General features: G+C 40.9%; 1 protein-coding gene across 5 annotated transcripts in view; it reads right to left on the minus strand.

Moving 5' to 3' along the window:
- LYST (lysosomal trafficking regulator) overlaps positions 1 to 16,941 on the minus strand; it is a 196,876-nt gene that overhangs the window by 11,982 nt on the left and 167,953 nt on the right. For all 5 annotated transcript variants that reach the window (XM_081229568.1, XM_081229571.1, XM_081229570.1 and 2 more), the window contains 4 exons: positions 13,562 to 13,792; positions 11,588 to 11,777; positions 7,877 to 8,013; positions 3,953 to 4,051 (listed from right to left, as the gene is read on the minus strand). In XM_081229568.1, the coding sequence (XP_081085694.1) occupies positions 3,953 to 4,051; positions 7,877 to 8,013; positions 11,588 to 11,777; positions 13,562 to 13,792 (657 nt within the window). The remainder of the gene's footprint in view (positions 1 to 3,952; positions 4,052 to 7,876; positions 8,014 to 11,587; positions 11,778 to 13,561; positions 13,793 to 16,941) is intronic.

The following is a 16,941-nucleotide window of genomic DNA, read 5'->3' on the forward strand; positions in this document are numbered from 1 at the left end:
CAAGAGTTGGTCCTATCTGACTCATCCTTACTCTTAGGGACCAGCCTTTTGGACAAGGGCCTCCTTGGGACTCCCCAGCTTGCTCTGTCCCTTGTTGTTGTTTTCTATTCCTCTCACAAGAGGCTGTCCAAGGACAGTGTCAATATTCTAGGATTGACAAATGCCCTCAGGGCTAAAGCTCCCTCCTTGCTTATTAAAAAAAAAAAAAATATATATATATATATATATATATATGTATGTATATATATATATGTGTGTGTGTGTGTGTGTTTACTTCATGATCATGAATAATATTTATGGGGTAAACACAAGATAGGTACCCTATATAGTGGTTATTGAAATTTTATAGATTTTTCACTTTAAAATGATTGCAAGAGTTAGTGTTACTAGATGATTCCCTGATGGGTCAGAAAATAATTTCCATGGGTAGAATAGGAATCTTGTGCTGGCCTACTTCTTCATAAAATGTTCTTGAATGGTGTAATACTACCTTGATACACTGCATATTCTCCTACCACCATCAATTTAGAGAACAGAAATACAGGTGTTCACTTATATGAAGATGATGCGGCCACACTATTTAATTAGTGAAAAAATGACTCACGACCAACTATTTTAAAATCAATTATCATTTTTAGAACACATTCTTCTCTAATACTGTATATAAATGGCTTATAGATAACAATTCCCTATAACCAAGCAACGTATTCATCATTACACATGTAGAATGCATTTTAGCAGACTATCTTGGGATAGTCAACAGAAACTCACAATGCTCAAAGTTATATATGCTTCACTAGCTCAGGAAAGTATTTCATAAGATTCCCTTGAAAATATTTTCAGACAACAATTATTTTGGTCATATCCTACATGGTGCTTGGGAGGTGGTCTTTCGTATGTGTCAAGGCCAACACAAACGAGAGCACAGATACTTTTAGAACCATGGCATTCAGTGGGTTGGGAGAACAGAAGCTAGTAAACATGAGGTGTTTCCTGCCAACCTCACAGGCATAGGGTCACATCTGCAGCTTTGGGGACCCCAAAATGATGAGATGGTCCCCAATAGAAAGCAACAACAACATCTACAAAAACCCAAGTAAGGGCTTCCCTGGTGGCGCGGTGGTTGAGAGTCCGCCTGCCGATGCAGGGGACACGGGTTTGTGCCCCGGTCCGGGAAGATCCCACGTGCCGCGGAGCAGCTGGGCCCGTGAGCCATGGCCGCTGAGCCTGCGCGTCCAGAGCCTGTGCTCCGCAACAGGAGAGGCCACAACAGTGAGAGGCCCGCGTATCACAAAAATAAAAAAAAACAAAAACCCAAGTAACCTTCTCTCAGATCAAACAATGATAAAACCACACAGCTAAGATACAATTTTGGACATGGTTTAAATAGTAACTGTTAATCTCATGACTTGATTACCTAATACTATTAATACTTAGGAGAAAAAGAAAACCCTTACAAATAAATAGAAAAAATCCACTTTCAGGCAAATACAGAACTGAGGAAAGGTGAGCAACCTAAGACTTCACAATAACTTCAAACTAAAAGCAGCATGTGTGGGCCTCCCTGGTGGCGCAGTGGTTGAGAGTCCGCCTGCCGATGCAGGGGACACGGGTTCGTGCCCCGGTCTGGGAGGATCCCACGTGCCGCAGAGCGTCTGGGCCCGTGAGCCATGGCCGCTGAGCCTGCGCGTCCGGAGCTTGTGCTCCGCAACGGGAGAGGCCACAACAGTGAGAGGCCCGCGTACCGCAAAAAAATAAATAAATAAAAAATAAAAGAAGCATGTGTCTTGCTGTATTCAAATGACAATAGCTACATCTTTGATCTATTTCAAAGCTATGTTGTGCAAAATTACTCCTATACCGAGTACAGCTTAATCTTTTTTTTAACCAATACTGTATACTGTGCTAGCGTACAATTAAAGTTTTAAATTATAGGAAGAATGGAAGTAAGGAAAACTAAGAGCAAGGCTGTTCATAGTGTCGGGGAAAGCAAGAGGAAATAAAAAACAAAAGATGAAGCTAGTTTTTAAATAGGTGTCTATGATGGTGCAAATGATCTGAGTGTACAAGCAGACAACTGCTCTAGCAGCAGAGATTAGCATATATTTGTAGAAAAAAGGAAACAGGGTGAGCTCAGAAGGTGAAAGGCAATGGCAGTGGTAAATATTAGGGACATTATAAAATTAACATCTGCTTTAGGCCTTGGGGAGTAAAAAGGAGAAAACAGAAGACAATCCAAAAGTGAAGGTGCCTCTCTGCTCAGACCCCCTAGCATTCTTCTTAATGTGGCCTGTGTATAAGACACTCTACTGCTCCCGCCCTGAATTTGGCACTCCTCCCAGCATGTTATACTCTAAACTACACATAAAAGTATCTGCCATCCCCCAAACTACCATGCCTTTGTTTCCATGTGTTGGTTTACTTTGCTACAATACTCTTTCCTCTTTTTTCCACTTAGTAAAATGGTCCTTGAAGATCTAGCTCATGTGTAACTTTTCAGGCTCCCTGACATCTGGCTGGTCCCACTTCTGGCTCTTCTAAGCTGTGTGTGAATCCTTCTTAGAGCACAACCTCACTGTCCTGCAATAACCTGTACATGCCGACCTCCTGACACGGAGCCCTCACCACGGCCAGCCTGTATCACTACAGCGCCTCTGAACTGGTACCCTCCCCTCCAGCCCCACATCCCTTTTAAGCGATTCTCCTTGTAGGCGCTACAGTGATGGCCTTAAAATGCTGACTGGATCATATCACTCCTGCTTCAAACATTTTAATGACTTCTTAGACTAAGAGACAGAAACAATATTATGATCACATTTATACCCCAAGGATCGTGGCAAAGAACCTTAACAAGGGCTTAAAAGGGAATAAACTTGGACAGAAAAGTAAGGAACTGAGCATCACCCTATGCTAGAAATATAGGTTTCACCCAGTAAAACATTTTTTATAAAATAATGCAGAAAATTGTAATTTAAAAAAAGCACAGAGCACATTTCAGACTAGAATGATAATCACTGAGTTATCACCCTAAACTTGCCACTAATCCTCAACAGCACCACAGACAGCTGATTCAAGAAAGGAATGACAGACCTACAGTGGAAATGCCTCTTAGGAATTGGTCCTTTATTTTTATTATTTTTTTTGACAAGATGTAATGCTTTAATATGGCAAGGTGAAAAATATTTTTAATTTAACATTTTGAATCTGAATTTTGTCTCTAATAGAAACATAGTGCTGAAACACTTTGGAGGTTCACAGTTTAAAAAAAAAATTCAATATGGAATTCTAGTCCCAGGCATAATTTAGTAAGGAATTGGTCCTTTAATTAACTACTAAAATACTGTAGGTTTAATCTCTTAATAAAGTAAGTACTGTTACTAAAAAAAAAAAAAAAGGAATGACAGTAGATTAAAAGAAGTATTGCATAATGTCTTCTTCACTAGAGTGTTTTAATAATTTAACTCTCAAATCCAAAGGATTCAGTGAATGAAAAAATTTCTTCCAGTAAGTGGTAGAAATCAAGACTGGCTACTTGGATTTTTCTGTCATTTAATTCACCCAGAGAGCATAGGAATGTTGAACATTAGGAGTTCTGTACTTCCAACTTTTATAGAATATTGTGGTATACTTGTAAGCACTCGGGTTGATACGGAGAATGAAAGCAAGCAAGCATCAAAATGCCATGAAAAAGCCTAAACTCAAAACAGGTCATAACTCAAAATACTGTCTGTCTCTGACCTTTACAGTTATCTTCAAAATTTTTGTGATCTTAATAAACCTAAAATTAAAGAGTTAGACATGTGACCTTTTACATTTTAAGAGCTTATGTGAAGAGATTAAAGTACAAAAGACTAATGTACAAAAAATTTAATCTTATACCAAATTTATACTTCATAAAGGGTTTCTTCCTCTCACTGACATGAAAATCTCACAAAATGCGCCCAAGACCTACCGTGCCGCTCATGAATCTGTTTGTGTAGGCTGTGATGACACCACATTTGCTCCCAGTAAACAGTTGGCAACTGTCCGGTACCCAAGCACAACTAGTCACCTAGAGAAAGGACAAATCAAAGATTATCATGTTTAAAAAGCATGAGAAATGCTTCTACTTTTCTGACAATTATTTTTAAAATATATGATCACAAAATTTAAGGTAAACATTTTACTTGAAATTATTAGAATGGTGTAAGATATAATATTCTGTAACTTTATGCTATCTAAAAGCTGTTTCCAAATTAAAATGTATTACAATGCATTGTCTATGATTTTACATTTTTCTGTACACACACACACACACACACACAAATACACACAGGGCCATTTGTTCCTCAGAAATTTAAACAAAATGATCCAGGATTGACTAGATCCAAGGTTGAGAGGTGTGTGTGTGTGTGTGTGTGTGTGTGTGTGTGTGTGTGTGTGTGTGTGTGTGTGTGTGAGAGAGAGAGAGAGAGAGACAGAGAGAGAGAGAGAGAGAGAGAGAAATGCATGTACCTGATTTTTACTTTTATTTATTTATTTTTTCTTTTTCTGTCTTTGGTAGGGAAACAGAGTATATATATAAATAGAGGTATTGCTTCTAACAGTTCTAAAGATTTCTAGACAGGAGAAGAAAGAAAGATAAACGTGGAGAAAAAAATCTGGGATTATTCCTTGGGGATTATAAACCCTTGAGTCCCAACCATGGCGACACTATTCAAGGTTGGCTCACCTCTTTGCTCGGCCTGACAGTCTTCCTCTGGCACTAGCTGACCCCCAGCACCACACCCCCAGCAGCGGTCCCCAGCCGCTCTGCCCCCTCTCCAGTCCCACCTCTCCCGGTCGGTCGGCTGGTCAGCAATACCCACACACTTCACTTCACTTCACTAAGAAGACGGTGATCATCAGCCACAGACCTCATCCCTTTCCCTCCTTTGGGCCTCAAAATGTCTCCGCGTCACCTCCTGATTTAGAGAAGCCCCTCTGTTTTTAAGGCCAGCCCCACCCCACCCCGGTGTTTCTCAAACAACTGTCAGAATTTCAAACTGTCATTTGCTGGCTTCTTCCCCTGGCCCTGCAAACGTGTTCAAGTGTCTGCTACCTTGAAAAATGACTTGCTTTGAGCCTGACTCTTCTTAACTCTCAATATATCTTCAGAGTCCATTGGATCTAATTTTATTTTTTGAGTTTCTTTCTTGAATAGTTCTATTTGTAAAGATTGATATTTCATAATTTTTATTCTTCCTTAGAGGTCTTCCAAAGAGCAAAAAGAAAATGTACCTATTTCTTATATGAGGAATAAAACTCATTCTGTTTTGCAATTACCATATGGGTCGACTGAACTCTTTTATAAACCTAAGTTACATTTCTAGGATTTCAATAATCTAATTTTTTTCCTCTATTTTGAAACACTCTGCTTTTTCATCATCCTAGGAATTATTTCATCCCTACTCTTCAATTATTCCCAACTATGCTAAAACAAAACAAACAAAATAAGAAAATGGGAGAATGATGGATCTCCTGGAAGGATAATGTAAAATGTGAAATATATTGTCACCTTAAAAAAAATTTATTTATTTATTTATTTATTCATTTATTTATTTTTGGCTGTGTTGGGTCTTTGTTGCTGCACACTGACTTTCTCTAGCTGTGGCGAGCGGGGGCTACTCTTCGTTACGGTGTGCGGGCTTCTCATTGCGATGGCTTCTCTTGTTGCAGAGCACAGGCTCTAGGTGCATGGGCTTCAGTAGTTGTGGCATGTGGGCTCAGTAGTTGTGGCTCATGTTGCTCTAGAGCGCAGGCTCAGTAGTTGTGGCGCACGGGCTTAGTTGCTCCACAGCATGTAGGATCTTCCTGGACCAGGGCTTGAACCCGTGTCCCCTGCATTGGCAGGTGGATTCTTAACCACTGCCCCACCAGGGAAGTCCCTAAATTGTCATCTTTTGGTTTTCTTATTGCATTGTCAAAAGAATGTTGTCATCTTTTGAGAAAGTATAAAAGAATACCAAAGACACCATTTCTGTAGTCTACTTTCAGCTGTCATCGAACACAGTTGGAAATTGAGAATTTTTCATTTTCCAGCAATAATAGAAAAGAGAAGAAAATTGACAGGAACATGTTTCACAATTGTGAGATCAATCAGAAGATAAAGGCTAAGAGACAGCAGAACTCTAATCTGTAACAATGATGATGAAATTGATTAGATAAGTGAAATCTCAGAGTGTGAGTCTTCATATGATAATACCCTGGACAAATTTTCTCAAACTAAACAACCAATGAGTGAACAACATATTTCTAAGAACAAAATGAAACATGGTATTCTTATCTAGTTAGTTAGGCACTTGACCGGAAGTACTTTACCACACCGTGTTTGCTAGAAATCTGGATCATCCTGTTTTGCTAAAAGGACTTAATGAGAGTATTTTTTCATCTTTAACGATGTTTCTGTGCCCAACTGTACATGATAGAAATAATTTTTCAGTGCTTAAATTCTTATTAAAATTTATAATAAGGTTGTTTTTCACTGTCCTTTATTCTTACTTTTGTTAGTGTACTGGTAAGCCAGATGGCAAAAGGCAGTGACCTTTTTTTCCAGGCATATTGAAGGTTAAGCAAGCAAGCCATTGCTCTCCTTTCTTTCACTGCCAAAAATTCCCCAAAAGTAGCTTACTCCATCTTTAAAGTGCTCAGGGAATGGTGACGAACGTTAGGACTATATGAATAGGCACCAGGTGCTATGTAGGTTACGAAGTCAGAAAACAGAAAAAGAACTTCCTATGGAAAGACAGTCAAAGAAAGAAGGTTTAACATACAATTTAGTACCAGAAAAAGTTATGGCAGTACTGTGTCTGTGTGTGTGTGTGTGCGCGTGTGTGTACATGGTGTTTTATAGTTTACAAAGCACTTTCAGAAACATTGGAGACATTTTTACAACAGCTTTATGAGAGAGTGGTGGGAGTATGACTAGCCCAGTTTTAGAGAAGAGGAAAGAAACTCAAGTTGGGTAAGGTTAAATTACTTGCCAAAGGCTACATAGTAAATAACAGAGCTGGACACTAACACAGATCACAGAGCTACAGTTAGCCCCAAGGCTCTTTCTACCATGCTGTGATGCCTAAATACCCAGTTCATTTAGAAAAAGCCAGGTATAGAACATGGCACTCTGGTTATTGAAAATGACATAGTAAAGGGACTTCCCTGGTGGCGCCATGATTAAGAATCTGCCTGCCAACGCAGGGGACGCAGGTTTGAGCCCTGGTCCAGGAAGATCCCACATGCTGCAGAGCAGCTAAGCCCGTGCGTCACAACTACTGAGGCTGTGCTCTAGAGCCCATGAGCCGAACTATTGAGCCCATGTGCTACAACTACTGAAACCCGCGTGCCTAGAGCCCGTGCTCTGCAACAAGAAGCCACTGTGATGAGAAGCCCGCACACCACAACAAACAGTAGTCCCCGCTCGCTGCAACTAGAGAAAGCCCGCACACAGCAATGAAGACCCAACACAGCTGTAGAGAGAGAAAGAGAGAGAGAAAGAGAGAGAAAAAGAAAGAGGAAGGAAGGAAGAAAGGAAAGAAAGAGAAAGAAAGAAAGAAAGAAAGAAAAAATGACACAGTAACAAAAGGTAAGTGGACACTGAGAAGAAAGCAATGCTGATTTTGTTCCAATACTGAGCCATGAGCTGATGCTGTCTCAGTAAGAGACTGGGCAGAGGACAAACTCTGAGGACACAGACAGCGGCAGTTAGGGAGTCTGTCAGCACTGTAAACAAGGCATACGTCCAGCATCACCAGCTCCTGGACTGACTGCAGGATATTAGAGACTAGCTGCCATCAGTCTGACTCCTTTTTAAAGCATTATATTTAATTATTATTATAAAGTACTTCATAAAAACGTTTACCTGATACTGCTGTGAACTTTGTATAAAGTTTATTGGAGGCTCGCTTTGTTTACTCTTCAACCTTAAAATGTTATCAGCATATCCCCAGCTCAGGATGGCGGACCACTGAATGTCAGTACTGTTCATGCTTCTCACACCTCAAGAAGGAGAAATAAAAGCATCAGTTGCCACTGCTCAGTTATTATTGGACAGCCGGCCACAATGGCAGGTTAAAGGCTCAAGGTTCACACAGCAGAACATGGTCATTCCCGTGCAAAATCATCTTTATATCCATAAGATGGACCGAATTGTGTTAGTTTTATTCCTTTAAGGTTAATGGGATTCTAAGGGTGGAACTGTATTCTTTTTCACCTGTGGTGTTTTGGTTGGGATTTATATGACTTAGTACTAAAATTTCTGTTAAGAAATTTTTATAAAAGACAATGATAATCAAGCTTCCTCTATTCATGTTCTGTGACACCTTACTTTTAACAATAAATATGAACTAGAAAATGTTTTAAAAAATGTAGATACCCTGTTGAAAAATCAATAAGGACAACTATTAATACCAGAAAGGGACCATTGCTAGAGCAGAAGCAATCCTGAGAAGGGATAATTTAATCCTTTCAACTGCAAGGACTGCATGGGAGACCTTCGTTTAACAAGGTTCTTTTCTTTTCTCACTGGACCCATAACACAGTATTATGTCCTTTTGGGATAAAGATCTGGACCTCCTGACATCAATGTTTCTCATGATCTATGCCTTGTTGGCACATTGACTAGGGCAAATGCAGCATAAATGCTATAGCTGGTGCTGCCCTGGAAACTTAGAAGCTTTGAGTTCCTTAAGGAGAGAGAATGTGAGTACCTAGCATAATACCCAGCATATAAAGCAATAAAACAAATAAATATTTGTTGAATGAATCAACAGCGCCCTGAAAATGTAATTCACAGATTTCTCTTTGTTGAGTATAATCCCAAATGTGACATCACTTTTGCAATAAAGAAACTGGGATATCCTTGTTAAATATAAACTCCTCTCTACATAAGCTGCTATGGAAAGGAACCACACTTCATGAGCCTCGGGACCTTGCAAATTCCACCATAAAGTCTGGCATGTAGTAGGAACTCAGTAACTGTTCCTAGTTTCTCATTCCAGCAACACAAGAGGCACCATATTTTTTTAAAAAGAAAAATAAACTTCTGCTTTATCTATTTGAACAGTGGATCTTAAACAGGAGTTTGCAAGAAAATGGCTTTTGTAGCATGCACAGGCTTAGACTCAAGCCCCAGAGATTCTGAAGCAGTATGTCTCCAATGGGACCCAACCAAGTATCAATATATTTTGAAAAAAAGTACCTCAGGCAATTTTGAGGCATTGTCAGTTCTCAAGTAATTGGCCTATACTGGGCTAAAGATCATGAAAACCATGGCAGTTTAGTTGCTATATTGTATTATGTGCATATAACTAAGCAAAATGACACAGTTATTTGATATAGCAGTGCTTAACACACATGACCTTCCATCTGCCAGGTGCACTCCCAGTCAGTCAAGGACTCTCTGAAATGGCCCCGTGGATGGTTCCGCGCTGGGTACAGCAGTGAACACTCACACAGCCCCTGGCCCCAGGGTGCTAACTGTCTGATGGACATTTATTTATTAAGCACTTAGAATGAGTCCTGCGCTGTGTTAATCGTTCCTTATATTATTTCATTTAATCTTTACAGTGAATTACCCTGTGAGATAAGTCCTTTCATTACTCCCATTTTACAGATTAAAAGCCAGGATTCCAAAAGGGTAAGTCATTTTCTCAAGATCACACAGGTATTAGGCAGCAGAACTGGGACGCAAATGCAGGCACCGTGCCGCCGAGGCCATGGCTGTAACTTGTACGATACCACTTCCCTGGACACACCTAGATTCTGATAAAACCCAAATACGTTCTATGAGGAAATAAAGTGTAATGTGAATGAACACAGCTATTAAGGGCCACTAAGGGCTTGTGACTGAAGTGGCACAAGTAAGACAGGTTAGCAATTATACTGGACATATTTAAGTCCCATCATTAGCATGATAATACCAGCCCGTTCTCTCTGCTCTAAAGAGATTAACTTCAATCCACCCTAATTAATTTTTTTTTTGCTTTTGTGGTATGTGGGCCTCTCACTGTTGTGGCCTCTCCCGTTGTGGAGCACAGGCTCCGGATGCGCAGGCTCAGCGGCCATGGCTCACGGGCCCAGCCGCTCTGCGGCATGTGGGATCTTCCCAGACCGGGGCACGAACCCATGTCCCCTGCATCGGCAGGCGGACTCTCAACCACTGCACCACCAGGGAAGCCCCACCCTAATTAATTTTTTAAAGATAAATTATTCCACATTTTGGTACTTCAAGTATTATTAGTAGTAAATTACTCGTGACATACCTCATAGCTAATTGCAACATACTAGTGAGAATAAAGTACTGATATTCCAGCGATGATCAGACAGGTTTTACCTTCTCCTCCTAGCTCACTAAACTTAGACAAAATGGTGCACAGCCTCCTTTATTACTGACAACTATAAAGGCAATCAATTATTCATTTCATGACAGAATGAAGAGTGAGTCTAAAAGAACTGTGGCCCAGCCAGCACACTGAATTCCTTTAGGTGGCCAATGTTTGGCATGGGTCCTGGCATCCCTGCACTGTGGTGCTCCGTGCTCCGTGGGGTGGGAGGCCATGTGGACCGAGGAGCACAGTGCACAGAATGCAAGGTTAAACACTAACAGCGCGGAACGCTAAGACGTGTCTGGTCCACACGCGGGCTTCCGGACAAATCTGCACACACCTGATACAAACAGATGGGATGGGTGCCCGCAGTCATTCATTTTAGTGTTTAAAGCCCATGCCTAGGATGTAGGAAGAGTTCTTTGGCATTAAGTAAAACAGTTAATTTGGGAGGACGGAGGGATTACTTGAGCGGAAAATGTCACTAGTTTTCCACGGTGTAGGTGACATTTAGATATATAAAGAGGGCCTCTACAGACAGCACTTTTCCATGTGTTGCTTTCAGTGAGTCAGTGCACAGAGAGGTGAGAAAAACATTTCTTTCCAGACATACATATTTTTAAAACTTATTTTCAAGGCTACCATGACTTCCTCGTTTTGTTTTAATCTCATGACTGTCTCTTCTGAGGTACTAGATTTGCTGGTCAAATAAGTCTGTCTATTCTGGAATTCAAGAGTGTCAAAGTGTACATTTATATAAAACTGTTAATGTTTTCATCTTGTGAGACATTTATTCTTGTCTCCTTCAACACCTCCTCTCATTTCAAATGACATTGCATTTAGTTCCCATTTTTTTCATGTGCTATGTTTTAATTCCTACATTGCATTAAATGAACACAATTTGAGTTTAGTTTTTCACCAAGGACTCAGAAAACTTAGAAATAAAACAAAATAGCAGCACAGGGCTTCCCTGGTGGCGCAGTGGTTGAGAGCCCGCCTGCCAATGCAGGGGACACGGGTTCGTGCCCCGGTCCAGGAAGATCCCACATGCTGCGGAGTGGCTGGGCTCGTGAGCCATGGCCGTTGAGCCTTCGCGTCCAGAGCCTGTGCTCCGCAACGGGAGAGGCCACAACAGCGCGAGGCCCACATACCGCAAAAAAAAAAAAAAAAAATAGCAGCACAGATGAGGGGAAACATTCAAATCTCATGAAAGATATACCTAGGATGATTTTCATGTTTGATTTTACCTTGTTCTTTGCTGTACGTCATCAGGAGACAGAAATTTCGGGACAAACCGCAGATTGCTCTAGTGGGCAGAGCCTGGAGAGAACCGAATCTTTCTCCGTGGGGCTGGCTGAAGCAGACCACAGGTACCGGGGCACTTGGGGAACCGACATACTCCCCCCATTTCAAGCCTTTTATCCATGACAAAGGACTCTACAACCGAGGAAAGTAAAAAGTACAATTTTTAAAAAGATAGTAAATATAGAATCACTTCTAATTTAAACTCCAAACAGAGTAAGAGAAAGCAGCCTGACTATAAGCCCTTTGTGGGCAAGAATTATTTTATAATTTTTTACTTCCCCCGTGCCTAGCATATGGAAATATGTGTTCCTGGTTGCTAGACACAGTGATGAACAAGACAGATGGAGTCCCAGTGCCCGTGGAGCTGTCTGATAACCGGGAAGCAGGGCAGACAACAGCTAAACAAATACGTACACAAGATGTCAGCTGGTGCAAGTGCTATGAAGAAAGTCAAAGACGGGGAAGAGGACCGAGAGTGACAGAGCTGCCCATTTAGATGCGGGGGTCGGGTAAGACTGTCTGCGGAGATAATGTCTGAGCAGACACCTGAGTGAAATGAGAGAGCAAACTGGGGTTCTATCTGGGGACAGGGCACGCCAGGCAGAGGGAACAGCCGATGCGAAGGTCCTGGGGTGGGAAGGAGGCAGGTCGGTACACATTCCCGCTGCAAACAGACATACTGCTCAGGTCCTTCATACTCACCAACTTCAATGAGTTAATGAGCAATAAGTATAGTGGCAAATTAAATGGCATTTGTTACTTTTCAGGGACGTACTGTTATTTTGACATGTTAAAATAATAGATTCTAGTTAAAAATAATGACCCTGGTAATGACAATGACTAAAATGATTTGTAAGGCTTCAAAAGCATATGAGTTTCGTTAACAAGTGAACACAAAACAAAAAATACAGCTTTCAACTATGAAACACAACACTGGTGGTCTGGGTTCAGCAAAACAACATTGTCTCTCATATTGATGTTTTAAAATTTCAATTTCAGTTTTACTAGTTGTGTAAGTTTTGTTTGTATTTAACATGCAAATTTGATATATATGAGCTATGAGCATAAAGAACTTACATTTAGTGTTCTGTGTTCTACATTTAGTGTATTTAAGAAGCATTATTATAAGAAACGACTAACAAAGCAAGGTCTGTAAAAACCATGTTCTCTTAGAGTGGCTCCCAGACGACTGCAGTGCGACACCCGTGCTTTACTTTATCTCCAAGTCCTTCACAACCTCCTTCCCTTGCCTTTTCATTTTCTGCGATTTCCTTCTGCAAATCTTTGTAACACTTTACAATTCACAATCTCCCATCTTTGCTGCTTTTATAATGAAGAATTTAGTTGAGGATTAGAATCCATTTTACTCTTAAGGCTTGCTTGCTTTATTTTTCTATTTCAGAGTAAAAATTATACCTACTTCCCATTTTAAGAGGCAATACTTCTTATCATTACAACCTGGAGGGGCCAAAAAAACACGTACGATTTCCCCCTTAATTGTAAACCCAAACATTTACACTTCTGGTCAGCACCTCTGGTGGAAGATGATGACCAGGACCACGCTAGGCATGTCTGCACTGGCACAGCCACGCTCAGACTCTTCTCAAGTCCTGGATGGTTCCTTTCCTCTCATTTGCAATGCCTGTTATGTCACTGCCTGGTGAGGCTCTCCCCAGTAATGACCCTCAGGGAGGTTACAATCCGACCTGAGCTCCCAAAGTACTCTCTTCATAGCGCTAACGCAGCATTTCCTACACACAGAACGTAATGCAGGCATCCGTGTTCACTGGCTGGCACTCAGCTTCAGGCCGGGACCATGCTACTTATTTCCCTGCCCCTAGAGCCTGGGAGGGGACCTGACGGCTCAGGAGTTGAGCCAGTTTTTGCTGAATTCTATTGAAATCCAAATGACATACCGGATAGGGAATTTCCTTGACCTGTTCTCTGGTTTCCCTGAAAGCAAACTGCACTAACAACCCCACGGCAGCAGGAAGCTCCCCTTCGATGTTGAGCTTGGAGCCAGGTCTGCTCGCATGGGCCGACTGGAACAGCTGACGAGGGGTCTGGCCGTAGGTTTTTATCATGGTTTCCAGTGCTCGTCTCTGAACTGGATCTTCAACTGCAGAGACATCCATTCCAAAATATGTCTGAAGAATAAAAGAAAACGAGAGGTATGTAAAAAGCAAGACTTGGCGATAACACTGAAGGGGAAAACAACAACTTGTTTTATTCTCTAGGCAATGGTTTACTCTTCTCTGTTTCAAATGAAAAGGATTTTAAAATGTTTTTGAACAGGTTAACAATCATTGATAATCTCAGTGAGATCAGAATAGGAATGATCAATGCTTCTGAATGGATGAATGAAAATAATGTACCTTGATTGGTGCTAATTAGGTATGTTTATAAAATTAATTTTTAATTTAAGAGAATATCATATAAGACTTCATTTATCTGCACAGCAAAGGAATCCATCAACAAAATGAAAAGACAACCTACTGAATGAGAGAAATTGCTTGCAAATCATATATCTGATAAAGGGTTAGTATCCAAAATCTATAAAGAACTTACACAACTCAGTAGCAAACAAACCCATCTAATTAAAAAGGGGCTGCACTGTTGGTGGGAATGTAAATTGATATAGCCACTATGGAGAACAGTATGCAGCCTCCTTAAAAACTAAAATAGAACTACCATACGACCCAGCAACCCCACTACTGGGCATATACCCTGAGAAAACCATAATTCAAAAAGAGTCATGTACCACAATGTTCATTGCAGCACTATTTACAATAGCCAGGACATGGAAGCAACCTAAGTGTCCATTGACAGGTGAATGGATAAAGAAGATGTGGCACATATATACAATAGAATATTACTCAGCCATAAAAAGAAATGAAATTGAGTTATTTGTAGTAAGGTGGATGGACCTACAGACTGTCATACAGAGTGAAGGAAGTCAGAAAGAGAACAAGTACCGTATGCTAACACATACATATGAAATCTAAAAAAAAAAAGGTTCTGAAGCACCTAGGGGCAGGACAGGAATAAAGACGCAGATGTAGAGAATGGACTTGAGGACACGGGGAAGGGGAAGGGTAAGCTGGGACGAAGTGAGAGAGTGGCATGGACATATATACACTACCAAATGTAAAATAGATAGCTAGTGGGAAGCAGCTGCATATCACAGGGAGGTCAGCTTGGTGCTTTGTGACCACCTAGAGGGGTGGGATAGGGAGGGTGGGAGGGAGGTGCAAGAGGGAGGGGATATGGGGATATATGTATACGTATAGCTGATTCACTGTGTTATACAGCAGCAACTAACACAACAATGTAAAGCAATTATACTCCAATAAAAATGTTAAAAATATAATGGGAAAAATTAAGGAACTTTTCTGCAAAGGAATATTATAAATAAATAAATAAAGGAATAAATTAAAAAGAAAATGGCGGGGTGGGGGGCAGAGGACCTGAATAGACATTCTTCCAAAAAAGACATACAGATGGCCAACAGGTATATGAAAAGATGATCAGCATCACCAATCATCAGGAAAAGGCAAATAAAACCACAATAAAATATCATCTTACACCTGTGAGAATGGCTAGTATCAAAAAGACAAGAGGGCCTCCCTGGTGGCGCAGTGGTTGAGAGTCCGCCTGCCGATGCAGGGGATACGGGTTCGTGCCCCGGTCTGGGAGGATCCCATATGCCGCGGAGCGGCTGGGCCCATGAGCCGTGGCCGCTGAGCCTGCGCGTCTGGAGCCTGTGCTCCGCAACGGGAGAGGCCACAACAGTGAGAGGCCCGCATACCGCAAAAAAAAAAAAAAAAAAGACAAGAGATAACAACTGTTGGCGAGGATGTAGAGAAAAGGAAGCCCCTCTGCACTGTTGGTGGGAATGTAAATTGGTGCAGCCACTGTGGAGAACAGTATGCAGGTGTCTCAGAAAACTAAAAATAGAGCTACCATAAGATGCAGCATTTCCACTTCTGCGTATTTTGAAAACACTAATTTGAAAAGATACATGCATCCCTATGTTCATTACAGCCTTATTTATAATAGCCAGGACATGGAAGCACCCTAAGCATGCACCAATGGAATGGATGGAGAGGATGTGGTGAATACATGCAATGGAATTATTACTCTGCCATAAGAAAGAATGAAATCTTGTCACAACACGGGTGGACCTTGAAGGTATGATGCTAAGTGAAACAAGTCAGACAGAGAGAGACAAATACCATACAAATAAGTATGATCTCATTTATATGTGGAATCTAAACAAACAAAAGACCAAGCTCATAAGATTGGTGGTTGCCAAAGGTGGGGTGTGGGCAAACGGGTGAAGGGAGCCAAAGGTACAAACTTCCAGTTATAAAGCAAATAAGTCCTGGGATGTAACGTACAGCATGGTGACTGCAGTTAATAACATTGTACTGCAGATCTGAAAGTTCCTAAGAAAATAAATCTTAAAAGTCTTCATCCCAAGAAAAAAAATTTTTGTAACTACGTATGGGGTGGATGTTAACTAGACTTACTGCGGTGATCATTTTGCAAATGACTGAAATCAGTATGCTGTATACTGGAAACTAATATGATGTATGTCAATTATACTTCAAATTTTAAAAAAAAGAAAAACTAAATGAGGTTTTTCTTTGGTCTTGTCTTTCAGTGAGAGTTGATGAAAAATAATCAGGTTTTTCAATTCAGTTGACCCAAAAGAGCTTCTGCAAGCAGGTTAGTAGGTGGTTCTATTTTTTCTGTGGCTGCCTGTCAGATATTGGTCAGAAAACTAGAGTCAGGTAATTGGTTAAAATCATTTCAAGTGGTCAACAAAATCAAAAGAGACAAGAGAATGCAGCTATATGGCAACACGAAGACTGAAGAAAACTAGGGGAACCTGCCCCACCTCAATTCCTAAAAATGAGAACTAGAAGTTCAAAACCATCTGTGTCTGCCTGAAATTACATGATATCCAAATGCCCTTTTGTTCTTTGATGGGAATATGCTCAAAGAAAGAGTGTGATTCCTCTCAGGACACAATGGCTGGTGTCACAGGATGACTTTGTGTCACTACCCCATCTTGAAGATGTCTAAGAATATCAACTATTGAGATGTATTTTCTTACATACAGAGACATTAGTAAGGAACCTAGATTTTTGTAGGTCTATATCTCTCCTCCTGTCTGGGCTGAAGAATCAGGATTCTAAACACCAGCATCACTGAAACCCAAGCAAAGTCTTTGTGATGTCCACCCTGTAAACTCAAGAGCAACTCATCCATGCTTTATTTATCCTTGGAG

Source organism: Mesoplodon bidens (assembly GCF_964165515.1).
Source record: "Mesoplodon bidens genome assembly, chromosome: 1".
NCBI lineage: Eukaryota > Metazoa > Chordata > Mammalia > Artiodactyla > Ziphiidae > Mesoplodon > Mesoplodon bidens.